General features: G+C 47.4%; 1 protein-coding gene across 1 annotated transcript in view; it reads left to right on the top strand.

Moving 5' to 3' along the window:
* NUP88 (nucleoporin 88) overlaps positions 1-13416 on the top strand; it is a 176048-nt gene that overhangs the window by 79056 nt on the left and 83576 nt on the right. Inside the window, exon 10 of the mRNA XM_063953674.1 lies at positions 11975-12079. Coding sequence (XP_063809744.1) covers positions 11975-12079 — 105 coding nt within the window. The remainder of the gene's footprint in view (positions 1-11974; positions 12080-13416) is intronic.

The raw sequence follows: 13416 nt of genomic DNA, 5'->3' as shown, positions 1-13416 counted from the left end.
ACACATCTCTCCCACCGCTCAGCACAGCACGATGTGTGCTGAGCTTGCGGGGGGAGATTGGGGGGGGGCGCTCATTTCACCTGCTAGATTGGCCTGCACCAGCGATAGCGATGCGCGGGGCTGCGCATCGCTATCGCTGTGGGGGGTACACACGGAGCGATCATGCTTAAAATCTAATCAATCTAGTCAGGTTGCTTAGATTATCGCTCCGTGAGTACCCCCCTTAAGATCGACAGGGTTAAAAGATTGACAAACAATTTTTCATAATTTTTTTTTCTTTTAGCCTAACCCTAAAAATAATTACATATGTTTTTTTTTTTTTTTTGGGGGGTGGGGGGGGGGGGGGGGGTCAGCCTTTTGACGTGTCTACTTTTTCACAATGTCAGCCTTCTTATGTCGAACTATTGACTATCTAGGCACTGTTGATCCTCTATCTGGATGGATAGACACTAGAAATCAAGGGCAGCAAAAAATGTAAGATTACAAACACATGTTTTAAATAGTCAAAAAAAAAAAAGAAAAGAAAAAAGCGGTCTCTTTCCGATATTCTGCTCAGTTGGAGGACCTTCTTACTGAGGCATGGTTTAATCCTGTTTTGAGGATTTCAGTTATCCCACACATCACAGCTCCTTTATCCCCTCCCTTTCAAGGTTATAGTGAAATTAGAATTCACGGCTAAGGTAGGTTTACCCACAGCTTGCATCTCTAAGATAATTGCTATGCTAATTCCAAGCACCGCTATTGGGTATGGGTTATTAGGTTGACAAGACTTAGGTCGACCACTATTGGTCAACATGCACTAGGTCGACATGGAAAAAGGTAGACCTGAGTTGTTGTTTTTTTTAGTTTTTGTTGGTGTCGTTTTCTTCGTAGAGTTACCGGGAACTCCAATTAGTGCACAGTGTCCCCTCGCATGGCTCACTTCACTCACCATGCTTCGGACAAGATTACCGTACCTAATTGTAGTCCACTTGAATCGTAAAGTATGAAAGAGTAAAAAAAAAATGAAAAAGAAATGTTAAAAACTCACGTTGACCCTTTTCCATGTTGACATTGTTCATGTCGACCTAATGACCATGTCGACCAATAGTGGTCGACCTAATGACCGTAAGCTCTACTATTTTATGGGATTGTATAAAAAAAAAGTGATGCATTCGTTAAGAGTTTTCCTTGTAGTCGAACCTTCCCGAGGTCCACCTTCACTTCTGAGGTGTGGTTGGGACTATTGGCTGAAGGTTTGGATGCTGACAAGCTAGCAGAAGATATTCATTAGACCACCATTGATAATGGGTTTCTTGGGGCTATGGTGTCAGCCTGGGCACACCACAATATGTACCTGGAAATTGGACACTGTAAAAGAATACACTGGAGTCTCTTCCATAATGGAAAAAGCAGAAAGGCTGGTTGCTGAAAGGTTACAATGTCAACATAAGTTGCCCGTTCTCCATCTGGGACTAGACAGTATTGAGTATAAACACTAGCCTGCAATACTGGTGAGTCCTTTTCTTTAGTCTGGGTTTACAATGTCTTTTGACTTTGAGTAGCTCCTGATAAACTTGCAGCAAGTTAATAACTGTGGATACCAGTTTCTTCAAGTTAGGGTTATAAAGATGTAGTCCGACAACACTACTGTTGCAGCTAGTTTATCACCAAAGGTCCCCTGGCAATCAGGGAGGCCAGCAGGAGCAAGCACTCTAGCCATAGCAGCAATTTTCATCCCAGGCAGGCACAGCTGGAGAATGGTCTACTCATGTCTTCATATGGTGGGGCCAACATGACATGTTGGCATCTCGGGTGAATCCTAATTCTGCTGCGGGGTACACTGGGCTCCACAAGGAATAACATCGGGGTGTAGAGTAGGATCTTGAGCCGAGGCACCAACAGGCTCAAAGCTTTGACTGTTCCCAAGATGCACAGCGCCGCCTCCTCTATAACCCCGCCTCCGTGCACAGGAGCTCAGTTTGTAAGTTGGTGTCATGCAGTAAGCAGGCAATCAACAGGAGGGCTGCTCCTGCAGCCTATTTTCTAAGCAAAATTTCAGAAGAAAGAAGAAATATGAAGACTTCAAAGGCTGCAGCTTTCAAGAATGTCAGTCAGACATCCTTTGCTGCAGCTTCATCACTCTCCCAGCGGCACTGTATACTCCCGCGCCCTGGTTGCCGGATAACTATAGCGGAGGCTCCGGTGTACTTCTGGTTAGTCACACACACCCGCCGCTAACCTCCAGGATCGCGTGGCCGCAGGTACAAGGGGAGGTAAGGGGTCTCTTTGGCCTGCTGTTAACCGAGATCGGGCGTGGCCGTGGGATGCGGGCCTCGCGCGCTGGCGTGTACACTGTAACGGTGCAGCCGCTCCACTAGTCACTGGGACATCAGGGCACAGGTGGGGGGTTTTCTCTCATTAAAACCTCGTTAATTAAAGCCCGCAGCGCCCTGTGGGGAAGCCAGCAGGGGGATAAGGCCTAACCTGTAGCTCCTCCCCCAGCCCCAGGGCGCCATTTCAGTGAATGTCCTCGCCCTGGAGCTGCATATCTCTCCCTCACTCCCTGTCAGCTGCCATCACAAAGGAGCTGCGCTGTACCTGGGACTGCTGGGACAAATCCTCCAATGTAAAGCCGCCTGCTCGCCAGCGCTGTGCATTTTACAGGACACTTAAATATTCTACCTGTCAAGGGACAGTGTTCGTTAAGAAAGAGTGCATACATTCAGGGTTGTGTGGTACAAACACCCTGTGATATACATCCACTATCTACTGTGCTTTGTTATATCTATTGTTAACATATATAGCTATACTGAGTATTACTTTGTATTGCTAGTCCAGTGCAGTGTTATGGTCTATAATTTCTGTATGGTACGCTTGTGACTATATATGTGTGTGCATGTAGCTGCTGTGTGGCTGCCATATCTGGTATTTCACTCAGCGTGCTACTCCTATATTTTATAACCTGAGGGAATAAGTGTGTCAGGTTGGCTAAATAATATAGGTATTTCACAAGATATACTTGCTGTGTATTTTTCTTTGTGATTTATAGTCACCATATACCTCTTGGATTACTGGTTTGTGCTGACAGGAAAGTCACACTTCACTGGGAGTTCTTGCTAGGTATATCGCTGCTAAGATTTGTACTAGGTTGCTCAATATTGTGCTTACTGTTATGTCAGCTACACAAGGCAATGGAGCTGGTGCTTCTCCCACATTGCGTGGTGGTGATGCTGCAGACATTATGGAGGAAAATTTGGCAGCAGAGAGTTCAGGTTCAGGGGGTTCCTTACCCCCCAGTGGGTTCGTAGCACCGGGGGCAACAAATGACCCACCTTGGGCTATTTTCTCCACGCTGGTGCCCCCTGTGGGACCACCTGTGCCAGTGCAGCAGTTTATGGTCCCTGCAATTAATCCGCCATGGGCAGATCAAATCTCCACTGAGTTAAAGCAATTGAACCGGTTACTGACTAAATCTAAATCTCTCTCTCGCCCTCCTAAGACTAAAATGTCTTTTAAACGGGCAATTACCTCCTCACAATGCACTGCTATCCTGGACACATCCTCGAAAGAGGATGGTGCATATACCGACCCCACAGACACTGACTCAGATGCTTCTGATGGGGAAGGGAAGTCTATCAGGCTCATTCTTCAGGTCTCTGATAAACCTGAGCCTGAAGCTGTCTCTAAAAAGCTGGACAGATTTAAACGTAAGAAAGTGGTTAAAGGAGTCCTGGAAAAATCCGGGGACAAAATTCACACCGAATAAGAGACTGTTGGCTCGCTATCCTCTCTGCGGAGCTATGTAAAAATTGGGAAACTCCTCCGCCTGTAGATTCTCATGTGGTCCGCATGGTAGTTTCCTCTGCTCTGCCAGTAACTACCGTCACCTCTCTGAAGGAACCGACGGATAGACGTGTGGAGGTTGTTTGAAAGCGATTTACACCCTAACGGGGGCTGTGCATAGGCCAACCATTGCAGCAACTTGGGCTGCTGAAGCTGTTGAGGCGTGGGCTCAGGAGCTCGAGGCGGAGTTGCCTTCTAATGCATCTGAGCATGCTCGACAATGTCTCTCATATGATGCCGGGGTGCTGGCAGCCAAGGCTGCTACTACGTCTGTCTTGGCCAGACGTATCCTTTGGTTGAGATCCTGTTCGGTGGATATGGATTCCAAGAAAACCCTGGAGATGCTTCCTTTCAAGGGAGACATATTCCTATTGCAGTGTCTCATGAGCAGTACCTCAGGTTTGCGTTGGGCACTCTTCATTACCAATTTCGGGCGTTACCCTTTGGTTTGACAATGGCTCCCCGAGTTTTCACCAAAGTAATGGCGGTCATGACGGCTACTCCCTGTCAGGATCCTACCGTACTTGGATCCTGGCAAATACCCCAGAACTTCTCCTGTGTCATCTAGATCTGACTGTCCAGTTCATGAAAGTCCACGGGTGGCTAATCAACTGGAAGAAATCCTCCCTGGTTCCTGCTCAGACCATGGTACACCTGGGAGCGTTTTTGGAAACTCACAACCAACGGTGGTTCTTGTCTCAGGAGAAAGTCCTGAAGCTACAGGACAGGATTCGACTCTTCCTATCTCGTCTGCAGGTGTCGATACATTCGGCAATGCAAGTGCTAGGTCTCATGGTGTCTGCTTTCGACATGGTGGAGTATGCTCAATTCCATTCTCGCACTCTGCAGAAGTTAATTCTGATCAAGAGAGTCGGCCTGCCTCGCTGGATCAGATCTCACATGATCTCCTTGTCTCCGGAGGTCCGACTGTCACTGATCTGTTGGCATCAGGACCAAATATTGAGCAGGGACCGTCCCTTCTGGATATCCAACTGGGTCCTATTGACGACGGATGCCATTCTGAGAGGTTGGGGCGCAGTGTTGGAACAACACTCTCTTCAGGCCAATTTTTAAAAATGAGAGGTCTGTGGGACCCACTTTTTTTTGGGCACAGCGCGATCACTGCCCATGCATGTTTTAAATTGCTCAACTGTCTTAAGGCCAGTACTGACGGGAGAGATGTGCGCTGACGATCTTAACACAGACCGCTCAGCACAGCGCGATGTGTGCTGATTGAGGAGGGATGACAACTAGTGATGAGCGGATTCGGTTTTACTCGGTTCTCAAAACGGCATCTTATTGGCTATCCAAAACACGTGACATCCGTGAGCCAATAAGATGCCGTTTTGAGAACCGAGTAAAACCGAATCCGCTCATCACTAATGACAACAGGGGGCGCTCACTTCACACAGCGCTGAAGTGCGCGACCAGCTAGATTGAGCCTGCATGCAGGCTCAATCTTGCACCGGCGATAGCAATGCTGCGCATCGCTATCGCTGGGGGGCATACACATGGCAGATCCGTGCTTAAAATCTAAGCAATCTAGTCAGATTGCTTTGATTTTAAGCACAGATCTCTCCCTTTAGCCTCTTCAGCCTCTAATGGGAGGCTATTCCACTTATCCACTTCCCTTTCTGTGACTTTATTTTTCATCAGATTTCCCTTGAACCATACCTCCCTGATGAGTTGGATGTGGATCTAGCTGTTGTGGGAATGCAAGTATCAGCATGCCAGGTCCTGCAGCTTCTCTGTCAAGAGAGTAAGGGGGCATACACACGGGGCGATTTTTGCTTATTGCCTAAACGATCTGTCTAGATCACTTAGAAATTAAGCACAGATCGCTCCGCGTGTGCATCCCATGGCGATGGCATCACCCGCTCAGATCTTTAGCAAATGCAGGCAAGATCTAGTTAGATCACCTAGCATGTGCATAAAGAACACTGGTTAGCGCAGATTGCTCAGCACACATCCCTGTGTGTATGGCGATATGTGCTGAGTGATCTGTGCTAACCTAGATCACTTAGCACATAGCACAGGTCGCCCCGTGTGTATGCCTTACAGCACTGTGCACCTTGCCTATTATGTCCATTCATTTTAACCCTAGGTACTCCCTCCACATCCAATACAGGCCTCAACCATCCTCTACACCAGTGGTAGGCAGCTGCTGTGGAACTATACACTCAAGCATTTGTGTGTCTCATACTCTATCCTCATGGGACATTTATTTACTAATACCCTTATCCAACCCCACTAACACAATCAGTGGGGAGACCACATATAACCGGAGTTTCACTGCATCCCAGATTCTTACTATTCTACACCTGTAACAGTTTTCTGTGAAAAACCAAAGTCTGCGCCTCCCTGACCTAGGCTCTAAATATATGCTGAGACTTGCAGTTCACATACTCTCCATTTATTACCATAGCTAACACCATATCTATTACCATATTGAACGCCAATTATGTTTCTGTTAATCATTCTAAGTTGACCAGGACACTTAGTTTTTATTTTTTTATTTTTAATAAATTTGCAAAAATGTCAAAAAAGTTTCATGTCATTATGGGGTATTGTATGTAGAATTTTGAAGGGAAAAAATTAATTTATTCCAGTTTGGAATAAGGCTGTGACATGACAAATAGTGGAAAAAGTGAAGCACTGTGAATACTTTCTGGATGCACTGTATTTACAATAATTTATTTGTATTGTGGGGTTCTCCAGTGCATTTCCACCTGTGCTCTTGTTGTTGGTATTGCTACCCGTGCTTTGTGGGTGGATGTAACGGGGGGGGGGGGGGGGAGTACTATCTGTTTCTCAAGCATCCATAATGGATGTTGGGGGAAACTAGTATGATGGGGTATAGATGGGGTCCAAAGGAGCCAGTGCACTTTAAATTTCTTCAACTGGGTGTGCTGGCTCCTCCCATCTATGCTCCCTACCACAGGCAGTTTAGAAAAAAGTGCCCTCAGGAGTGGGTGCACATCTCTGCAGCTCCAGAGTTTTCTTCAATTTTCTTTTAAACTTTTATTATATTCGGTATGCTGTCTGGGCAACGGCATACCTGCACCGTGGGAGGTGGGGGGGATGGTCACCGGCCTTTTGAGGTGCGGAGCCGCTTCCCTGCTGCAGGACCACCGTCCTGAGGGGGGGTTTTTCAGCGGTTCACTGCACCTTGGCTGTCACAGCCGCAGCACGCTGCACACCCCTAGCGCTGCCTGAAGGTGATATCGGTGGGGAGTACAAACTGTGGGCCCCGCTAGGGGGGGCCCCCGATTCAAAGTGCGGCTGACCACGGGCGCAACGTACAGGACCCTCCTGAAGCGGTCCCGCTAAGATCCCCCGTGTAGAACTGGCACAAAAGGGCTTGACTAGTACTTGTGTGATGTTTTAAGCTATATAGGAGACTTTGCCAGTATAAATATTCATTATAGCTCTGGCGCCATTAGAGGGGGTGGGGCTAACTCAGAGCGGGACCTGAGGCGTTTTGGCGCCTTCCTCTGCTTACTGTAGCCATCTACAGCACACACAGCGCTTCCTGCCTCACAAGACATGCTGGAAAACAGGGTGTAGCAAAGCAGGAGAGCCGCTTGTATACACTATCCTGATCCTCTGTAGGGCAAAAATTGTTAGTGTTTACTGTGTTTTAGAAAGCTGACAGCCTTACTGGGGCTGTGCAGCTCAGGGTGTGTTGGTGTCCTCTCTTCTCTGTGTCTGCTCTCCCATACAGTAGGGCAGGCTTGCATTATAACTGTCTGTATGTTATTGTGCTTACTGTAAAATATGGGTAAACACAAGCTGTGCAGTGTATGTCACACCAGATTTTCCCCATTATCTAATGACTCTGTTTCCTGTGAACAATGCAGTCAATCTTCACAAATCCGTTAGGGTCTCTTAAGACTATGATGTCAGATATGTCTTTCCAGCTCACTGCTAATGTGCAGAAGACTCGGCAACAAGCTGTTCTCTCATGCAGGTCCACAGAAGCTTGGTTTACCTGCTCTGCTATCTGATACAGATGATGATATACAAGATGATGGGGATGACCTGGACCCTGTTAGTGGGGATCCTGATGCTGCTCAGGGTATTGAACCCCTCATTTTGGCTAAACGGGATGTGTTAAAGCTCCCTCTAGAGGACGCTGCGTCACAGCAGTCGTTTTTCTTTGTCCAAAACAAGCCCAAGGTCACTTTCCCCGATTCTCTGGAGTTAGATTACTTATTCAAACAGGCCTGGAAAATCCAGACCAAAAATTCCAAGTGTCCAAAAAGTTTTTGCGCACTTTCCCATTTGCTCCTGAAAGTGTAAAATTTTGTGAGGGACCCCCTGGAGTGGATGTCTGTGTCTCGTCTGTCTAAGAAGGCGGTGCTGCCTGCCCCAGGATCCTTTACCATGAAGGATCCAGGGGATCGGAAGATAACTACCCTAAAATCTATTAACACTGCTGCCGGCCTTTCACAAAGACCGGTCATTGCGGGTTGCTGGATGACCCATGCTATTCATTCTTGGGCCACGCAAATTTGGTGGGGCTTCTCGGGGGATATGCCCTTAATTACTATGGTAACCCTCCTGAAGCAGTCAGGACACTACCCGTGTCCTCTGATTCCTTCAAGGAGATGGGGAACATTAATGCTCTGACGTCTGCCATGGGAGTGTCTGTGCGCAGGGCCTTGTGGTTGCGTCAGTGGATTGCGGACGCAGAATCAAAACGTAGTGTGGAATCCCTCCCCTTTTCTGGGGAATGGCTCTTTGGGATTGAGTTGGATACGTGAATTTCCAAAGGCACTGCAGGGAAATCCACGGTTCTCCCCTCTGGAGCCCCGCCGGCTAGGCGCTCCTATCCGGGGACGTCTGTTCAGTCCTTTCGGTCTAACAGATTTCGTTCTAGGGCCAGAGGTGCCTCCACTGCGATTAGAGGCACCAGAGAGGAGACAGAAAACCCAGCCGTCGCTGGTTCTCAGGAGAGCACCAGTTCTGCTTCCACTGAGGACTCAGCATGACCGTGCCCACCCACCCCGAGGGGATCTCGAGGTGGGAGTTCGACTGTGTCACTTCAGCCGCATCTGGGAGAGCTCCTGCCAGGATACCTGAGCAAAGGACCTCATCTCTCACTGCTACAAGCTGGAGTTCGACAGCACTCCTCCCCAACGATTTTTCAAATCAGGCTTACCAGCTTTGGTCCTGTCTGAAGTCATTGTTCCTCTGCCACTGCAACAACAGGGACATGGTTACTTCTCCAACCTGTTCGTGGTACCGACACTGGACGGTTCGGTAAGGCTCATTTTGGATCTAAAATCCTTGAACCCTTGTCTAAAGGTTTTCAAGTTCCAGGTGGAATACTTGCGAGCAGTGCATTGCAGGCCAGGAAGACCGGGAGATTTTATTGCTGTAATTATGCTGTATTATCCAACTTCTGTCACACCATGGTTACAGAAGTTTCACCTGGAGCCAACTCAGCGGCTCCTGTTCCTAGAAATGTTGCTGGATACTGTGACCCGAAAGGGGTTCCTCCCAGGGGGACACAGTGAGAGCACTTCAGGAGATCCGCATGCTTCTCTGGCCTACTTGAATATCCATCCACCCTTGCATGGGATTGTTGGGAAAGATGGCAGCCTCATAAGAGGCGATCCAGTATGGAAGGTTCCATGCCAGGACATTTCAGTTGGATCTCCTGAGCAAGTGTTCCGGATCACATCTTCAGATGCACCGGATAATACGGTTGTCACCTCAGGCCAGGATTTCTCTCCTGTGGTGGCTGTGGTCCTCCAATTCACTGGAAGGCCAAAGTTACAGGATCCAGGTATGGATACTCCACAGGACGGATGCGAGGATGGGGAGCTGTAACCCATGTGGCTCAGTTCCAGGGCAGGTGGTCAGCCCACGAAGCCCCCCTCCTGATCAGCATTCTAGAACTTCTGGCAATCTAAAATGCATTGCTTCAGGCCTCTCCTCTACCCAAGGATCACACGATCCAAGTACAGTCTGACAGCAGTGGCGTACATCAATCGGCAGGGAGAGACAAAAAGCAGAGCCTGCAAGTGAGAGGTGTCTAGGATACTCCTCTGGGCGGAAAGAAATGCAAGGGAACTGTCAGCAATATTCATTCCAGGTGTGGAAAACTGGGAGGTGTACTTCCTGAGGCATCTAAAACTCCACCCGGGGGAGTGGGGTCTCCACCATCTGGTGTTCCAGCAGATCACCGAACGGTGGGGTTGCCCACATATCTGATTGCTTCTCGTCTCAACAAGAAACTTCCCTGGTATTGCTCACACACCAGGGACCCTCAGGTGAGGGCAGTGGACGCACTGGCGTCGCCTTGACCGTACCGGCTGGTCTACCTGTTTCCTCCGATTCCATTGCTCCCTAAGGGTGCTAAAACGAATCAGAAATTGGGGTGTTCAGGCAAATCTAGTTGCCCGGGATTGGTCTCGGAGGGCGTGGTACGCGGATCTTCTGGACATGTCCGTCGAAGACCCTTGGCCTCTACCACTCAGAAGAGACCTTCTTCAGCAAGGGCCGTTCGTCTACCCGGAGTTACTGCGACTTTGTGTGACGGCATGGAGGTTGAGTGGAACATCTTAGCTCACAAGGGCCTTTCCAAGAAAGTTATTGCTACCATGGTTCAGGCCAGGCCCGTTCTGGAAGCTTTGGGACGTCCCGATTGTTCTAGTTTCCCCCAATATCCCTTATGGATGCTAGAGAAAAAATAGGATTTTAATACCTACCGGTAAATCCTTTTCTCGTAGTCCATAAGGGTTATTGGGCGCCCCGCCACAGTGCTTTGACTTTTCTGAAGGTTCTTGTTCTATAGTTACCTGTTCAGCTGTTGTTGTTGCCAGCTGTTGCTGGTCGTTTTATATTTGTGGTGTGCTGGTGTGTAAACCTCACCACCCTTTGTTATCCTGTTCCTTCTCTCATATATGTCCTTTCTCCTTCGGGCACATTTTTACCTATAACTGCCTGTGGGAGGGGGCATAGAGGGGAGGCGCCAGCACACCCAGTGGAAGAAATTTAAAGTGTACTGGCTACTTTGGACCCCGTCTATACCTCTATCGTACCAGTTCTCCCCCCCCCCCCCCCCCAATATCACTTATGGACTACGAGAAAAGGATTTACTGGTAGGTATTAAATCCTATTTTTTGTTATTTTATTTCTTGCTTTCATTTTGTTACCTATCCTATGAATATTGTGAATTACTGTCCTGCTGTGCAATACATTTGTATTTTATATAGTATGTTTTTTTTTTTTTTATAGTATTCCATTTGTAATTAATGCCGGAATGGTGGTTCTTAAATGAAATGAAATGAGGTGAAGGTGCAGTACTCTAGTAAGAATGAAGCGGTTCACAAGCAGAGATTGTTTAACTGTTTCTGCTTGCGAGCTGCGTCATTGTTACCAAGTGCCGCACCTTCGGTCTCCAATGTTTTTTTTTTGTGGGGGCACCAGGGCAAGTCTGATTTCAAGGATGCTGTGAGTGCCAGACTCGAGAGAGAGACACACACACACGCACACTATTATTCTTAGTATTTTTATTACAAGATTATTAATACAGGTTGAGTCTCCCTTATCCAAAATGCTTGGGACCAGAGGTATTTTGGATATCGGATTTTTCCGTATTTTGGAATAATTGCATACCATAATGAGAGATCATCATGATGGGACCTAAGTCTAAGCACAGAATGCATTTATGTTTCATATACACCTTATACACACAGCCTGAAGTCAATTTTAACCAATATTTTTTATAAATTTGTGCATTAAACAAAGTGTCTACATTCACACAATTAATTTATGTTTCCTATACACCTTATACACACAGCCTAAAGGTCATTTAATACAATATTTTTTAATAACTTTGTGTATTAAACAAAGTTTGTGTACATTGAGCCATCAAAAAACAAAGGTTTCACTATCTCACTCTCATTTAAAAAATTCCATATTTTGGAATATTCCGTATTTCGGAATATTTGGATATGGGATACTCAACCTGTAATAGTTATAATATTAGTTTTATTTTTATTATTTTTTGAGGCTGGCATGAAGACAGGTTTTCATAGACATTGATGTGGCTTAATGTGTGTTGACCTTTTTAACCTGTTCAGAACAATTGTCTTCATTATTTTTGTAAATTAATGTGCTTCTTTTCTTTCCCCAGGCCTCCTGCACCCATTCAAGGATTTTGGATTATTTCGGATATATCTCTTGGGACAACTATGATATGCATTACGAGTAGCTATGAGTGCTTCACCATCCCACTGTTGTATGTAAACATTATCTGTTACTAACACTTTCATGTAGTTGAAAGAACACACATGCAATTACCCCGACTTGCAGTGTTTGCAGCTAGCAAAAAGCACAATGTCCACTGACCAATTGGATGTATTAGCGCATGATGGAAAATGCTGTTAGCTGGAGACTACTGTTGGTCAGTAACCTATTACTGACAAACGCAAGTACAGATGTGTCACTCCATTGTTCGGTATGCTCCCGCGAAGTGTACGCATCATAACAGCACTATGACCTGCTGTGCTGGGACTGCTCACACGCAGGTCTGCATTGCAGAGTGAATGGCAGCTGGTGCGTGACTATGCATGATCCCCTTTGCCAGGATTCGCTTGCGCATCAACAACAGAATGGGACACATCTGTAAGACAGCTTGGATCCAAGAAATAAGTGCATTATATTTTGCGTGGGCAAAACTTTACTGTCTTTTTCAGTTTCTACTTTGTTGCAACTAGCTTTTCTCTTACGTCCTAGAGCAGTGATGGCTAACCTTGACACTCCAGCTGTTGATGAACTACACATGCCCTGCTACAGTTTTGCTATTTGGCCATGCAAAAACTGATGCAGGGCATTCTGGGATGTGTAGTTAAACAACAGCTGGCGTGTCAAGGTTAGCCATCACTGTCCTAGAGAATGCTGGGGTCCACATTAGTACCATGGAGTATAGATGGGTCCACCAGAAGCCATTGGCACTTTAAGAGTTTGAGAGTGTGGGCTGGCTCCTCCCTCTATGCCCCTCCTACCAGACTCAGTTTAGAAAATGTGCCCGGAGGAACCATTCACAGCTAGAGGAGCTCTCCAGAGCTTTTCTAGTAAAAAGTTAATTTAGAGTTTTTTTTATTTTTATTTTACAGGGAGGCAGCTGGCAACAGCCTCCCGGCAGCGTGGGACTGGGGTGGGGGGGGGGGGGGGTTGGGGGGGTAGTGTCCGCCCAGTGGGGTCTGAGCCTCTTAGTCCGCAGACAGGACACTGAGCTCCTGAGGGGATAGATCGCTCACCCCAGCAGCATGCTGCCACCCCCTTACAGAGCTGAAGACTGTGGCAAGTAAGACACCTGCCCTTGAAAGCGGGGGGGGGGGCTGGTGTGAAGATGGTGGCGGCAGCAGGGTAGGAGCGCATTATTAACTGTGCTCCGGGATGGCTCAGTGGTACATGGTGCGGCGCGTTGAGAGGCCAGCGCTTACACCCTACACTGGTCACAAAGCCTGTCGGGGTTCCAGGATCTCAGCCAGCATCAATCCTCCGGCCAATATAATCAGATGAAGAGCGGAAAGACAGTGCCATTTTGGGGCCGGAGCTTCTCAGAGCAGACCC

Source organism: Pseudophryne corroboree, chromosome 2 (genome assembly GCF_028390025.1).
Source record: "Pseudophryne corroboree isolate aPseCor3 chromosome 2, aPseCor3.hap2, whole genome shotgun sequence".
Lineage (NCBI taxonomy): Eukaryota > Metazoa > Chordata > Amphibia > Anura > Myobatrachidae > Pseudophryne > Pseudophryne corroboree.
The sequence above is the reverse complement of the archived record's forward strand: the minus strand, read 5'-3'. Positions and strand labels throughout refer to the sequence as shown.